The sequence below is a fragment of the Urocampus carinirostris genome, chromosome 2 (assembly GCF_059441175.1).
Source record: "Urocampus carinirostris isolate Australia breed hairy pipefish chromosome 2, RoL_Ucar_1.0, whole genome shotgun sequence".
Lineage (NCBI taxonomy): Eukaryota > Metazoa > Chordata > Actinopteri > Syngnathiformes > Syngnathidae > Urocampus > Urocampus carinirostris.
In genome coordinates, this window is record NC_142350.1 from 20,245,852 (window position 1) to 20,259,012 (window position 13,161).

Consider the following 13,161-nt stretch of genomic DNA (forward strand, 5'->3'; position numbering starts at 1 on the left):
AAAACTGCTCCTCACAAACACCCTGTCCTAATAGAGACCATCTTCAGTGGAACACATGAACGCCAGTCAGAGTTGTGAGGACCATAACTGGTCTCACCACTGCTGAGGTCAGACATGGGTAAAACACCACTGTCTCTATGTGTTTGTTAGGGTTGCTGTGTGTCTGGCTGTGTGATGAGTCACCCGCGAATGCCGTCTTCCTGCACAAAGGTTCATTGAAAAGTGGTCTTCACTCCACATCAGGGGTCTCAAAATTAATTGAGTTAGGGGCTGCTGAAGCTACGATCCGGGTGATGTTGGGCAAAATGGGGTTTTTCTACAAAAACGGCGCTGATTATAAACATTCCGCTGTTTTTAAAGGGATAGTGTTTTATATTTGTCCACTGGATGTCAAAGTAATGTGTAGTGCAACTAAAAAAATTGAAAAGAAGAATAAAGGCTATAGAGACTGAACGAGCACCCATCTCATCTCATTAGCCGTACCGCTTATCCTCGTTAGGGTCGCGGGGGGGCTGGAGCCCATCCCAGCCATCTCCGGGCAGTGGGCAGGGGACACCCTGAACTGGTTGCCAGCCAATCGCAGGGCACACAGGGACAGACAACTCAGACGCTCATTCACGCCTAGGGACAATTTGGACCGGCCAATTCACCTGAAATGCATGTTTTTGGAACGTGGGAGGAAACCGGAGTGCCCGGAGGAAACCCACGCAAGCACGGGGAGAACATACAAACTCCGCACAGGAAGTCTGGAGCTGGATTTGAACCCACGACAGGTTCCCATGACATGAACTGTGCCGCACAAGCGCTAACCACTGCGCCGCCGTGCTGCCTGAACGAGTACCCTTTTTGTTATATTTTTGCCAAGCCTTTCTCAAAGAAAGACAAGATGGGAACATGTTTTTTTAATGAAAGAATAAAAGAACGGTGAAAAAGTAGGGGGAAAGAAAGCCCAAAAGGGAAAAATAGAGAAAAAGAAAGATAAAGGGAAGGAAAGAAACTAATTGCGATTAAGAATTAAAGAGAAAAAAGACAAAAACAAAAAAAATATGCAAATTTCTCTTTATTTTTTCTTTTCTTTATTTTTTTCTTTTCCTTTTTTTCCCCTTTTTGTTTTGATTCTTTTTCCTTGTTTTTCTTTTTAATTTTTGTGCTTTGATTTTTTTTTTGATGTCATTTTCATTTTTTGTTATTTCTCTCATTTTCAAAAGTAAAAAGGTATGTTTTGGTCACTTTGAGTCTCTCTACTTTGTCTTTCCTTGTGCTTTTGGCACCTGTTTTCGGTGACACGACGTAATGCAGTGACATTTGGTGGTCAAATGATACACACTGTCCCTTTAACTTTCATCTTAAGGCCTCATATTATCGACCTCTGGGCTGCGAGTTTGAGACCCTTTGCTCTACATTCTCCCTTCTGGTTCCAACCCATTTTAATGTTTTTTTTTAGCCAAGAAATGCGCTGGAGAATTGAAAATTTGGATCCTTTCATAGCCTTCATGTAATCACCTTGCCACAAGGGGGTGGTGTTATCGCATGGGTTCTTCAATCAGTGGAGGGGGACTGTTGTATAGGATGGATGGAATTGTGTGACATCTTGATCTACTAATCCTGTGGCCTATTAATCTGGTTTATCTTGAGCAACCCCGGTCTTGCCTTCCAGCCAGTTTGCCAGGCGTGTGTGTGTGTGTGTGTTTTTGTGCTCAAGAACAAGGGGATTGTTTTTCCTATGTCTCATTTGATTTATATGCTTTGACTGGTCAAGTACTCAGTAGAACATGGAATTGTAGCGTGCCTCGAATAAGAGTCTTGTCTTATAATGGATGAAAATCTTCTTTGGAGGTGTAACCCAATTATAAAACATGCGAAATGTGGAAAACAGTCAATGTTTTTGCATAATATCTAATATATATAATAATTGTTCTATTTCAATTACTTTTAGAGATGATACACGTATAAAGACAGCCGCTTTCGTATTTGACTAACTAAGCTGTAATGGTCATCACCCTTGCAAGCCAGTCCCTATAGTGGTTTACGTGTTAATTCGTCAGAGGTTGTTGACAAGTTTTGGTCATGTTTGTGTACAATGCATAGGTGTTGTGTCGGGGGCAAACAGCCAACATGGGGCTAACTGGCAAAAATAACACACTGAGAGCTAACGGGGTTTAATCCAACCGGGAATAAACTAATGGACATAGCAGGCTAGCCGGCTGCTAAAGAAGGCTAACATGGACAACAACAAAAAACTGCTACGGAAACGAACATGGACCCAGCCTGGAATAAAGCAATGGGCACGGTAGGCTAGTCGCCTGCGAAAGATGGCTAACAGGTAAGATCACCGCCAGGCAGGCTGACCAAAGACACGCAGTAAGCAAGGCTAACGGGGAACCAACCACAAAAAGATATCTTGTTTTCTTCTGGTGACGTCACAGCTCTAGAAGATCCAAGCCAAATCATTCAACTTTAAGACTAAATTTTTCCATTCCCCGGCGAGTGGAAAATTGTTTCAACATATCTCTATGATTGTAGTGAGGACCACTACACGTTTTGTGCCTAATTGAAAAAAAATGGTCTCTTATAATCCATTTAAATGTGAGGCTCCTAGGAGAAATGCAGTTTTTACAGTACAGGGTGCAGCAGAATGAGCCCACTCACAATTATTTGGGGCTTTTTTTTAGCCATTCCCACACAAGTTCTTGTAGGTCAGGCCTCCCTGTGCGGAGTTTGTGTGTTCTCCAAATGCCTGCGTGGGTTTTCTCCAGATATTCAAGCTTCCTCTCTTATTCTATGAACCACAATGTAGTCCATCGGTGTCGATGTTGCTCTGTAATGGTAAATCCATCCAGTGTGTAACCAGAATTCAAATGACCTTAGCTCAATGGTGACTCTACGGACTGCAGGGGTTTATAAGAAATATACTCCGTTGTTACTCGGGCCATAAATATTTTGGTATGTCAGCTTTGCATAATATATTTATCAACTGCAAAATATTGATATGATGAAATACTTGTATTTCATAAATAGTCTAATATGTCTTTCTATAATCTATGGTGTTATTAATCTCTTGGAAAAAATGGACTAAACAGTGAGAGTGTCACCGGAGCAACCAAGAATGTCCCATTATGACTAATGGAGTAGCCCCTTGATGTAGTGTTTGTGTCAGAGAGCCGGAAGGGCCAAAGGCTAAAATATTCTCTAAGTGGACACTCCTCAACTTGAGCTGGTTTTCACAAAGATGTAGTAGTTTTAAGAAAATAATGTCATGCATTGTAAGGATAAAACGTTATTATATATTACACAGTATGTATGTTGAATGGACGGATTCATGAACAACTTTAAATACTGAATTTAACAAGTCAACTAATTTAATGTGTATACATTCCCATTCCTTTCCCAAGATTAAACAATTTGACTTACCTTGCTGTAGCACACGTTACTGAAAATTCAATGTTAGCTGAAGTGATAACTGAAATGTAGCACCAATAATAATAATAAGGCAGAGGGAAGAAAAGCTACTGGTTCTAGTTTTAGGTTGGATGAGTAGTAAAATTAAACACCCCAATCAAAATTCAATTGAACAAAAGTCAGCAATTAAATTAACAAAGTGCAAGACAATAGACAACATTTAACATAAAATATTGTGAAAGAACACTCTTACTTGGGTTAAGCCGTGTTGAATGAGAAATTCCAAGTTTGGTTAATCTTGGTTTAACAACCCTGTTTTATTTCTTTTACAGTTTAATGACCAGTAATCTATCACCTATTTTTTAGTTGCAAATTTACTTTTATAGATTGCAAATAATTGTTTGCTTATTAAAGTAATTTATTTCATTTGATGATTTAGTTATATGGTCAAATATTTACTATATGTTTTATATAATTTTTTTACATTTAAATTAAATGTCGAATTATTATTCTTATTTTTTCCTGACTGGCTTTTAAACTCATTCAATGGCAGACTTTTCTCTTGAATGGAAAGAGTCTGTGCCAGCCAAATCTTTTCCATTTTGTCTCATTTTTGAACGCCTACAGAAAATATAGTTCTATAGGTAATATAGGAATAGAATATATGAAAAGAAAGCTTCAACCCTCATCTCTCATCAGAAAAGAGTACTTTTCTAGCATTACCATTGTTTACTAAACAACAGTTGAACATTGATTCTTGAAAATACTTGTTACCAAGAAAACTTGCACTTTTGTGTTTTTTTTTTTTTTGCAGTTGTGATACCTCCAACTTCTAATCAATGTTTTCCACAAACTCAAGAGCACTTTGCTTGCAAAATAAAATTTCAGTGAAAGAACATTGAACTAATGGATGAACCCTGCATGAACGATGCATGAACTTTATCATGACTTCAGTTACCATTGCGATCGTGTTCCCTTGGGCAACCAAGTTTCTGTTGATAGGCACAAAACATCATCCCTCTGGCTGTGAAGATGACGATGGGATTTTTCGGCCTCTGTTTTCGAAAGGAAAAAGCGCTCTGGTGAAACTACTTACCACACTGCTCCACTACACTAACTCGCCACAGGTTGCTGCCTACACTCATTCGCCAGATAAAGGAAGCAACACTAGGAGTTTAGGCTTCCTCGATGTGTGGACAAAGATCTGATCAACTGGATCTGACCACTCCTGCGATTTAATGGTGATTCATCATACCAGAAACATTCCAAGACAATTGATACTTACCAACAAGCAGTGCCAAGGGATTGACATTATTAAGACTATTTAGTGGCTATATTTGCACAGATAAAATACATGTATATAGTTTAATTCTGCATGATGGTGGAAGCAAAGAACTTACGTCCTTCCTGGCTGAGATCCCAAACAGAGAGAGGGAGTGGTTTATTTCGCGTCAGAGAAATCAGTACAGACAAGAACATGACTTCAAAATAAAAGAATACAAGATTGATAAACGTACAAGAGATATAATTAGACTCATTGTTGAAACGTTATTGTTTGTGTGTGTGTGTATGAGAAACATTGTTTTTATATTTAGTAATATAAAAACAAGCTAATTACCTTGAGACAGAAATTCAAGAGATCTACATTGAAAACCTGACAATAGCTTTTCAAAAAAACAAGAAAAACATATTTTTACGTTTTGGGACAATGCTTGTGAAACGTATTTATATGTAATGGAAATGAATGAGTTTAAATCAATCTGCCTTTTCGGCAGTGCTGGAAAATAGTCTTATATTGATCTCAGTCCGTTTTACGCCATTTGTCAGAGAAACATTTTCTACAATCATGCTGTTTCTAATACCCTGCACTTATGTAAACTCAATGCAACCTGTACATCTGGCTGCCTCACTCTTTCTCCATTCTCCTTCATCCTTCTCCTGCAGGACAAACGTCCCCCTTCCCCCTTCTTCCTCCTCAATCCACTCGCTCATCTCCCTCCCCCTTGTGGGGTCTCTCTCTCTCTCTCTCTCTCTCTCTCTCTCTCTCTCTCTCTCTCTCTCTCTCTCTCTCTCTCTCTCATCTCCTCTCTCTCTCTCTCTCTTCTCTCTCTCTTCTCTCTCTCTCTCTCTCTCTCTCTCCTCTCTCTTCTCTCCTCTCTCTCTCTCTCTCTCTCTCTCTCTCTCTCTCTCTCTCTCTCTCTCTCTCTCTCTCTCTCTCTCTCTCTCTCTCTCTCTCTCTCTCTCCTCTCTCTCTCTCTCTCTCTCTCTCTCTCTCTCTCTCTCTCTCTCTCCTCTCTCTCCTCTCTCTCTCTCTCTCTCTCTCTCTCTCTCTCTCTCTCTCTCTCTCTCTCTCTCTCTCTCTCTCTCTCTCTCTCTCTCCTCTCTCTCTCTCTCTCTCTCTCTCTCTCTCTCTCTCTCTCTCCTCCCCTTCCACTTTCGTGTCTGTCAGTGCAGTAGTAGTTGTAGCGCGGGATTGGGAAGGAAAAGGAAGGCTGGTTTGTAAACTGACACAGTGACCACAGAAGCCCGGCTGGGATTCGGGTTTTTCTAGTATAGCTTCCTTTCATTGGGGGGAGGAAGCTTAATTTTCTTTTTCCTCTCTTCTGGACTTTAAATGGAGGGATTATACCATGGTAAGGTTTGACAAGTATTAGATATGTGACTATTCTAAGGTTGTGTCATGTGTTATTTGGTTTGAATGAGGAGTTCAGTTTGCCTGCATATTAAATTCAAATGCGGAACAAATTTTAATTGATTTAAAGCATTTAAGCTTGCATATCATGGAAATAGAATTTCGAAGAGGTGACTTAATCCTCTACCCTCCTGATTAAGTTTGTGTTAAACGTCAAGCATGCAAGGAGGTGTGAAGTGTGTGTGTGTGGGAAGTTGTGTTGAGTGGATATGGATGAGGACTGTGTTTTATTGTGGCATTTTATTGTTTTCATTGAACTTTTGCTATTATTCTTAATTCAACAATTTTATTTATGATTTGTAAAACACATTGATTCTGCAGGTCTTTGGGTTGACTTTCGGAATCTCTTCAAAGTTTCACATCCGTGACGCAATATACCACCTTCCCCAACTTTCTTTACTTCAGGGCTCAAAAGGGTCCATTAAAAATGCTTGAAATTGTTTCTATGCTCTTAAATAAGTCTGCTTAAAAATGACACAGACACAGCTCTCCATTGCATTACTTCTTCCCTTGTGCTAAACGGTAGCTGGCATCCGTTTGTATGATGTTGTCCTATCGCCCAGAATGCTCCACGTAAACAGGGCTCTATAAAATTTGTATTAGTCCAAGTAATACTTATCAATTATATATACATATTATGGGATATTAAAAAAAATAACGTAGCTTTTCCCAGTGGTAAATTGGAATGGGAAAAAGCTACATTTTACTTTCACCTTTACCCAACACTTATATGAGGGGAAATTTGTCTCAAAAACTAATAGATTCCTGATTTACTCAAGATCTCAAAATCAGATGTCTTGATAAATGTAGGATTACAAATCGCATATGTTAATCGCATACATATTTGTGGCTCTACAAAATACACTATTCACACCAGATTTCTTATTTTAATGGTACTGGAAACATTTGAAGGTCTTTATAAAGTGCTTGACTCTGGCTAGGAAAAAGGTATACGAACCCTGATACTTGTACTCTTGTCATTGCCACCCCCCATTCTACATTGCCCTTCTTTGTACAGAGAGACCTATTAACATATATTTCCTATCGATAGAAAATGTATATTCATATTTCTCGACTCTTATTTTGGAAACATGTTTCTGATATACATTATCCTGTATTGTTCATTGTGCTATTGATGTAATGCACTTTAGGGCTGCAACAACTAATCGATAAAATTAATTAAAATCAATTATTAAAAGTATTGGCTACCAATTTCATTATTGATTATTTGTGCCATCATATTTATGCGTCACCCGTTAGTTAAATGCAAATAAGAGTACATTCAATTTCATTTTGATGTTAAGGGCACATGCTTGTAGTATGACTTCAATCTAGCGAAGGGGGGCTCTGCGCTACATCTTGTTGTGCAATGTCCTCTTGACCCGAAGACTAACTTGTAGAAGCACTCCGGTCCGGCAGAGGGTGCTTCAAGACCATTTTTGATGCACAAGGTCCTCAGTATCTGACAGAGTACTTGCATTCTCCTTTGATGTTGCTTAGAAAATAAGTATCTTAATTTTGAAGGTCTCTAGCTAAGGTCTCCAGCGTGGTGCCCGTGGACACCAGTTGTGCCCCCTGAGGACAGCTGATGTGCCAGTGGACCTGTTCTAAATAAAACCTCAACAGTGCTGAGCCATTGTGATTTTTTTCTAATTAAAGTACAATTATATGTCTAAAACGGCAAGGAAAGAAGCTATATTTGGCACATAATCAGCTTATTGGAAAGCTCGACAGAAGCCTGATAACATTCCAGATTTTTCAACTCAGGTGTGCTCGCAGGATGGAATTATTTAAAACCTGCAGGACTCTGGCCATTGAGTACCAGAGGAAAACTAATCAATCTCTCCTAAAATAGGCTTAAAGGAGGTTTATTGGAAAATAAACCTTGTGACTTTAATTGTTTTCTTAATGTGTGACATCAGAAAACATGACGAGATGAAAGGATAAGACTTCTTGAATGTTCAAATTGTTTGTTTTATGACAATGACCGATTTTATTTATTTTAAAATTTAATAAGAGTAAAAACAGCATAATCAGAACATCCATCACATGACGAATCAGTTGAGTGATGATCCCAAAAGGTGTATTGCGTATCCTGAAAAGAAGCTATTTATCTTTCTCCTCGATCAAGGCTGAATAAAACGCGTTATCGTCACAACCCAACTCCACACACAAGCGTGTGTGCTTTTGCAGATAAACGCTGACGAGCACTCATGCGATTACATGACCTTATTATGCTTTATGTATGCAGGCTTCATTTGTGTGGAAGGCATATTATGTTTGGCAATTTGGCAAGCCACTGATGTTTATCTTACGCTATCACAGACTTAAATTAAAAGAGTTAATTGCCTGCTTGATGATCAATAAAATTGCCCTTTAAAGTGTTATTTCAAATCATTTTAAAACTGTTCTGTAGTTTGGCAAAATGAATGGAAAAGTCAATTTACCGTCAACTTGTAAATAAGTCACGGCTATACTTTACATAGAAAAAAACTCTATTCGCACGCATCCCTGCTGTGTTTTTGACTGGCAGGTGTGCATGGTGCCTCGGGCGCAGTGCTGTTGAATGGTTGACTGCATGCTCCAGTGAGACTTCTTTGTCCACAGGGCTGTAGACACAACCTGTGTATATCTTACAAATGTCTAGTTGCACCTTGGGCAGTGTGGTGGACTTTGTACATAACACAAACATAATATGTAGGCAATAGTCGGACCGGGGGAGGATTTTTGGAGCAATCTGAATGAATTGCTTACATGCAGAGTGACTTTATTATGCAAATATGTGTTGTTTCCAAATTTAAGTTGTCATTAAATAAAGGAAAAATTCATTCATGTAAATCACCAAATTTAAATACGTACTCTGCCTTTTCCCTCAGGGTTCCAAAAGTTAGCTCCATTGCTGCGTCCTGAATGAATGTCGCTTGCCAAAAGCATAGACTTACACTATAAATGGATGGGTAGAACTGTGTCATACACTCGATATAGAATGACACATATTTGGCATTTTTGCACTCGGGGCAGAAAATAAAAATGGCAATGTCCTGGAGAAATTAACCAATAAACACAAGGCTTTTTTGGCGTGTAAACCAGAATTTTTGTGTTTTAATTTGTCTCTGTGCTCTGCGACATAAAAATATCCCAGATGAGGGAAACGGTACGCAGGGGCAATCTGATGATCGAATGCCTATAGATGCACGAGGAAAATGAAAAGTCTAATCCAACCTTTGCAATAGGAATCCCCGCAGTCGGAGGAAGACCTTAATCGCATTATTTTGCCCATATACATGGCTTTTTATTAGGACTGCACAATTTTAGAAAAAAAAAACTAATTGCGATTTTCAGACCAATACTGCTGTTTCGATGCACTTTTCTAGAAAGAAAGTGCATTTTCTGTGCTAGTTTTGTTTTCTGTGAGTATTTCATCATAGTTACATGGTTTCACCTTAATAAAACGGTGTCCCCTCCTGGGAAGTTTGGCAAGGGTTGCTATCCGCTAACACAAGATTCATACGTGGGTGTGTTGCTTGCAAACTTTGCTTCGTCTTTTTCGGCCACCGTTGAAACCCGAACTGTGACACTTTTGGTTGGCCAAACACTCAATCACTCAAATAAAAAAGGGGGAAAATACTAAAAGTCTTTAAGGGCATTGAATTCATTATTCTAAAAAATAAGGCCTTAATTGGCATTAAAATGTCTTGAATCCAATTTTCGTAAGTCTTAAAAATGAAACCTCATTAACACGTTTTATATTTGTTTAAACTAAAAATATTTAGTAAGATTTATCAAAGAAATATCAAAACGGTGATGTGGTTTCAGTAAGGCCTTTCAGAGCAGACACATGTCTTTGTTCTATCCACGAAACAGTAAGCAACTTCGAATACTGACGTTTACTTTGGACCATGGGAAAGTGTAAATTTTAATGAAGAAGTGTTGTCTGATGAATGTTTTTGACCGTAGCTAAAAGCTGTGCCAGGTCATGTGTATGACGGATGATATATTGTGTGCAAGAAATATTTGTGTTTTTTGTTTTGTTTGTTTCAATTTTGGGTTTTTTGTCAACTTGGTCCTAAATTATTTTAAAAGGCATTATAAAGCCTTAAAAAGTGTATGCTTTAACTTGCCTTAAAGTGTAGGAAGCCTGAAACATGGAACTATAAATCCTGTAAGAAACACAGTATCTTGCGATTACACAATCGCACTATGTCACATTGCAATATTGATTAAATTTTGGTTAATTTGGTTACATAATCAAAATACCGGAAATAGTCAGTTTTCAATCAGATTATTGCTTTCGTGTAAACATACCCTCAGACTATGTTATTGTTTTTTACAACACATTTTTTTGGTTGTTAGAAGGACTGAAAATGTGTGTCAGGAGAAAATTGGGTTTAATCTAAAAGTCCTGCCATAAGATGTTGGTGATTGAAAGTCATTTTTACCCCACCACTCTGACTGTGGTTTCATATTGCAGAGCATTGGTCGATAAACGATACGACCTGAGTTGGCACTTCCTCTGTGCGGCCTTTTCTTTGTATGACATCATCATTTTTGATGACCTCCTTCTGTCATTTCCTTCAAAGCTTGTGTGTGTGTGTGTCAATGTACTGTATGCCTTGGCGCTTGTACAGTGCAGCCCAGCTTGTCTAAAGCACTTATCCTCTTGACCTGACTAGGGATCAGTGGCGCCCTAACTTGATAGTACCCAAAAGGCTCCTAGACTTCCTGTGGGAGATTTACATCATGTATTATTGTGCACTCTAGCTCAGTTTTCTGTAAGATCACCGGATGTTGAGTTTCAGTATCTCAACCTGTAGAAAGATTCACTAGCTGACATTTTGTAGTTTACTACGATACCAATAATTCGATTTCTGATTTTCCAAAACTAAATTTATAAATATTTTTATTTGACCTATTCAATGCCATAAAATGTTTTCGGAAGCATTGTCCCATAGTGTCCCATAGATCCATCGTCATCGTCTGGTCAGAGAGGGATGACGTTTCATGCATGTTCGCAGGAACGAGATCATCATGGTGACCGAAAGTTCATGCACCATTCATGCAGAGTCCATGCATCAGTTCAGTGTTCTTGCAATAAAATGTAATTTTGCAAGAAAAGTGTCCTTTTGTTTATGGAAATCTTTGCTTGGATAATAGCTAGAAACATGCTTTCTAATAAAAGATGAGACTTCAAGCTTTCTTTGCATTTATCCTATATATCTATAAAACTGGCAAAATGGCAAAAATAGGCTGACACCTGCACAACCTATTTAAGAGAAATGTCTGGTATTGAATGATTTTTTAAAAATTCTAAATATATATATATATATATATATATATATATAATTTAGAGAAAATATCAAGCATCTTATTCATCCTTTTTTTTCTTTTTAAATTAATATTATTCTTGTTCTTCCCTCCTCCCCAGATATCTCCAGGATTGCCTATTATACAGGTGAGTGCTGCCCCACTAAATATGTTCATTATCATACAGCTGTATGAGGCTTGGAGGGTGAGGTGACCACCAAAGATTTCCCCTGACAGAGAATAAAGGAGGTTATTTGTTTACGGTGTTAGAGGTCAGCACGCTCCAAATGTCTGGGATTAAAAAGAAGGTTATTTTGTGCTTGAGGGTGAGAAATGAGGTGTACAGAGCTGCTTTTTATGCCCGCTGGCATAAAATCCACCCATCTGTTTTAATACCAAATTCTTACAAAATAGATGAACTCATCCCAGGTGGCAACAAAGGTTTTCTGGGATTCCCCAACTGTAAGGCAGAATTGCAAACCACTTCCTCATGGTGCTATCTTTCTGTTTTTCATTTTTTGTACTTAAAGGTATTCCCAAATGTAATCTTGTTTCAATTAGGCACACTTGGTGGAATGTTGCAAAATATCCCATGTGCTTGAGAGCTCGAGAAATTTCGTCACAAAGTTCACCTATCACTTGTTTCCTCTAGACCTGTGACTTCATTAAAGGAACACAACACCTTTAGAATGGTGAATCCCATTAACACAGTATTCAAGGCAGCTCTGAAACAATCAGCGATTTTTAGTGAACAGTGATTGCATATGGCTCATTTCTGCTTTGAGAAATTGGAACTTACCCTGTTGCTGGAGTTCTGGAGACTGTTTTGTTTGTGTTGCGTGCTTCGACCTCCCGCTGATCCTCACATGACGTCACAGCTCAGGAAGTCAGAGACAGGCTGTCTTCAAAATGCCTTAGCTCGTATAATAATTGGAATATACTGATGAAATATATGCTCTATAGATTTTATGCAAAATCCACGGGCTATTCTCTCATATTTTGCATGTTTTAGAATTTGGAACAGGGTTCATATGTGTGCTTGAAATCCTTGAAAATGCTTGAATTTTAATGTTTTTTCAAGGTCAAAAAAAATGCTGGAATTTTGGGCGAAGTGCTTACAAATCCTTGAAATTATTTTGATTGGCAGTCTGACTCGATGAACCACACTTTTACATGAAGAAAAATAAAAAGTGAGTTACAATGACGGCGATGCAGGCTTCTGTCCTCGTTATTAAGCTGTCATGTGAAGCGTTACTGCCCCCTACTGTCGCATCCAAGAGGACCGGTTTATCAGACTAGTCATTCGAATTACGGCTCTTTTTCGAAAAGCGGCTTTCAGCTCTGCTCACTGTTAAGATCCTGCTCTTTTGGCTCCCAAACGGCTCCTCAGGTTTTTTTTTGTGTGTCTATTATCAATAATTATAAAACATCAGTTTATCCATCCATTATCTGCACCGCTTATCCTCAGAAGGGTCTTGGGGATGCAAATCGAACAACAGAAAAATGCCTGAAATTCAAAACCGAGGTATAAAAATTAAAAAATATGAACTATTCAGTGCTATAAGTGATAAAATGCAAAATAAATAATCTATTTTTGACACGTTAAAAATATAAATTAAAATATATAAAATAAAACAAAAAGCAAAGGATCAGCAGTCTGCTTTGGAGCAATCGATATCATTCCATATTGAACTCCATTATTACCTAACATGGAAATTTCACTTACAAAGCATTTTCCGTGTTTGTAAACAAGTGTGACATATTGA

At 38.3% G+C, this 13,161-nt stretch overlaps 1 protein-coding gene across 6 annotated transcripts in view; it reads left to right on the plus strand.

The window, feature by feature from the left end:
• LOC148371316 (focal adhesion kinase 1-like) overlaps positions 1-13,161 on the plus strand; it is a 60,714-nt gene that overhangs the window by 5,884 nt on the left and 41,669 nt on the right. For 3 of the 6 annotated variants that reach the window (XM_088329340.1, XM_088329339.1, XM_088329341.1), the window contains exons 1-2: positions 5,875-6,032; positions 11,517-11,543. In XM_088329340.1, coding sequence (XP_088185466.1) covers positions 6,014-6,032; positions 11,517-11,543 — 46 coding nt within the window. In that variant the 5' untranslated portion in view covers positions 5,875-6,013. Of the gene's footprint in view, positions 1-5,873; positions 6,033-11,516; positions 11,544-13,161 lie in introns of those variants that run through there. The other 3 variants (XM_088329337.1, XM_088329338.1, XM_088329342.1) reach the window with 2 other exon arrangements.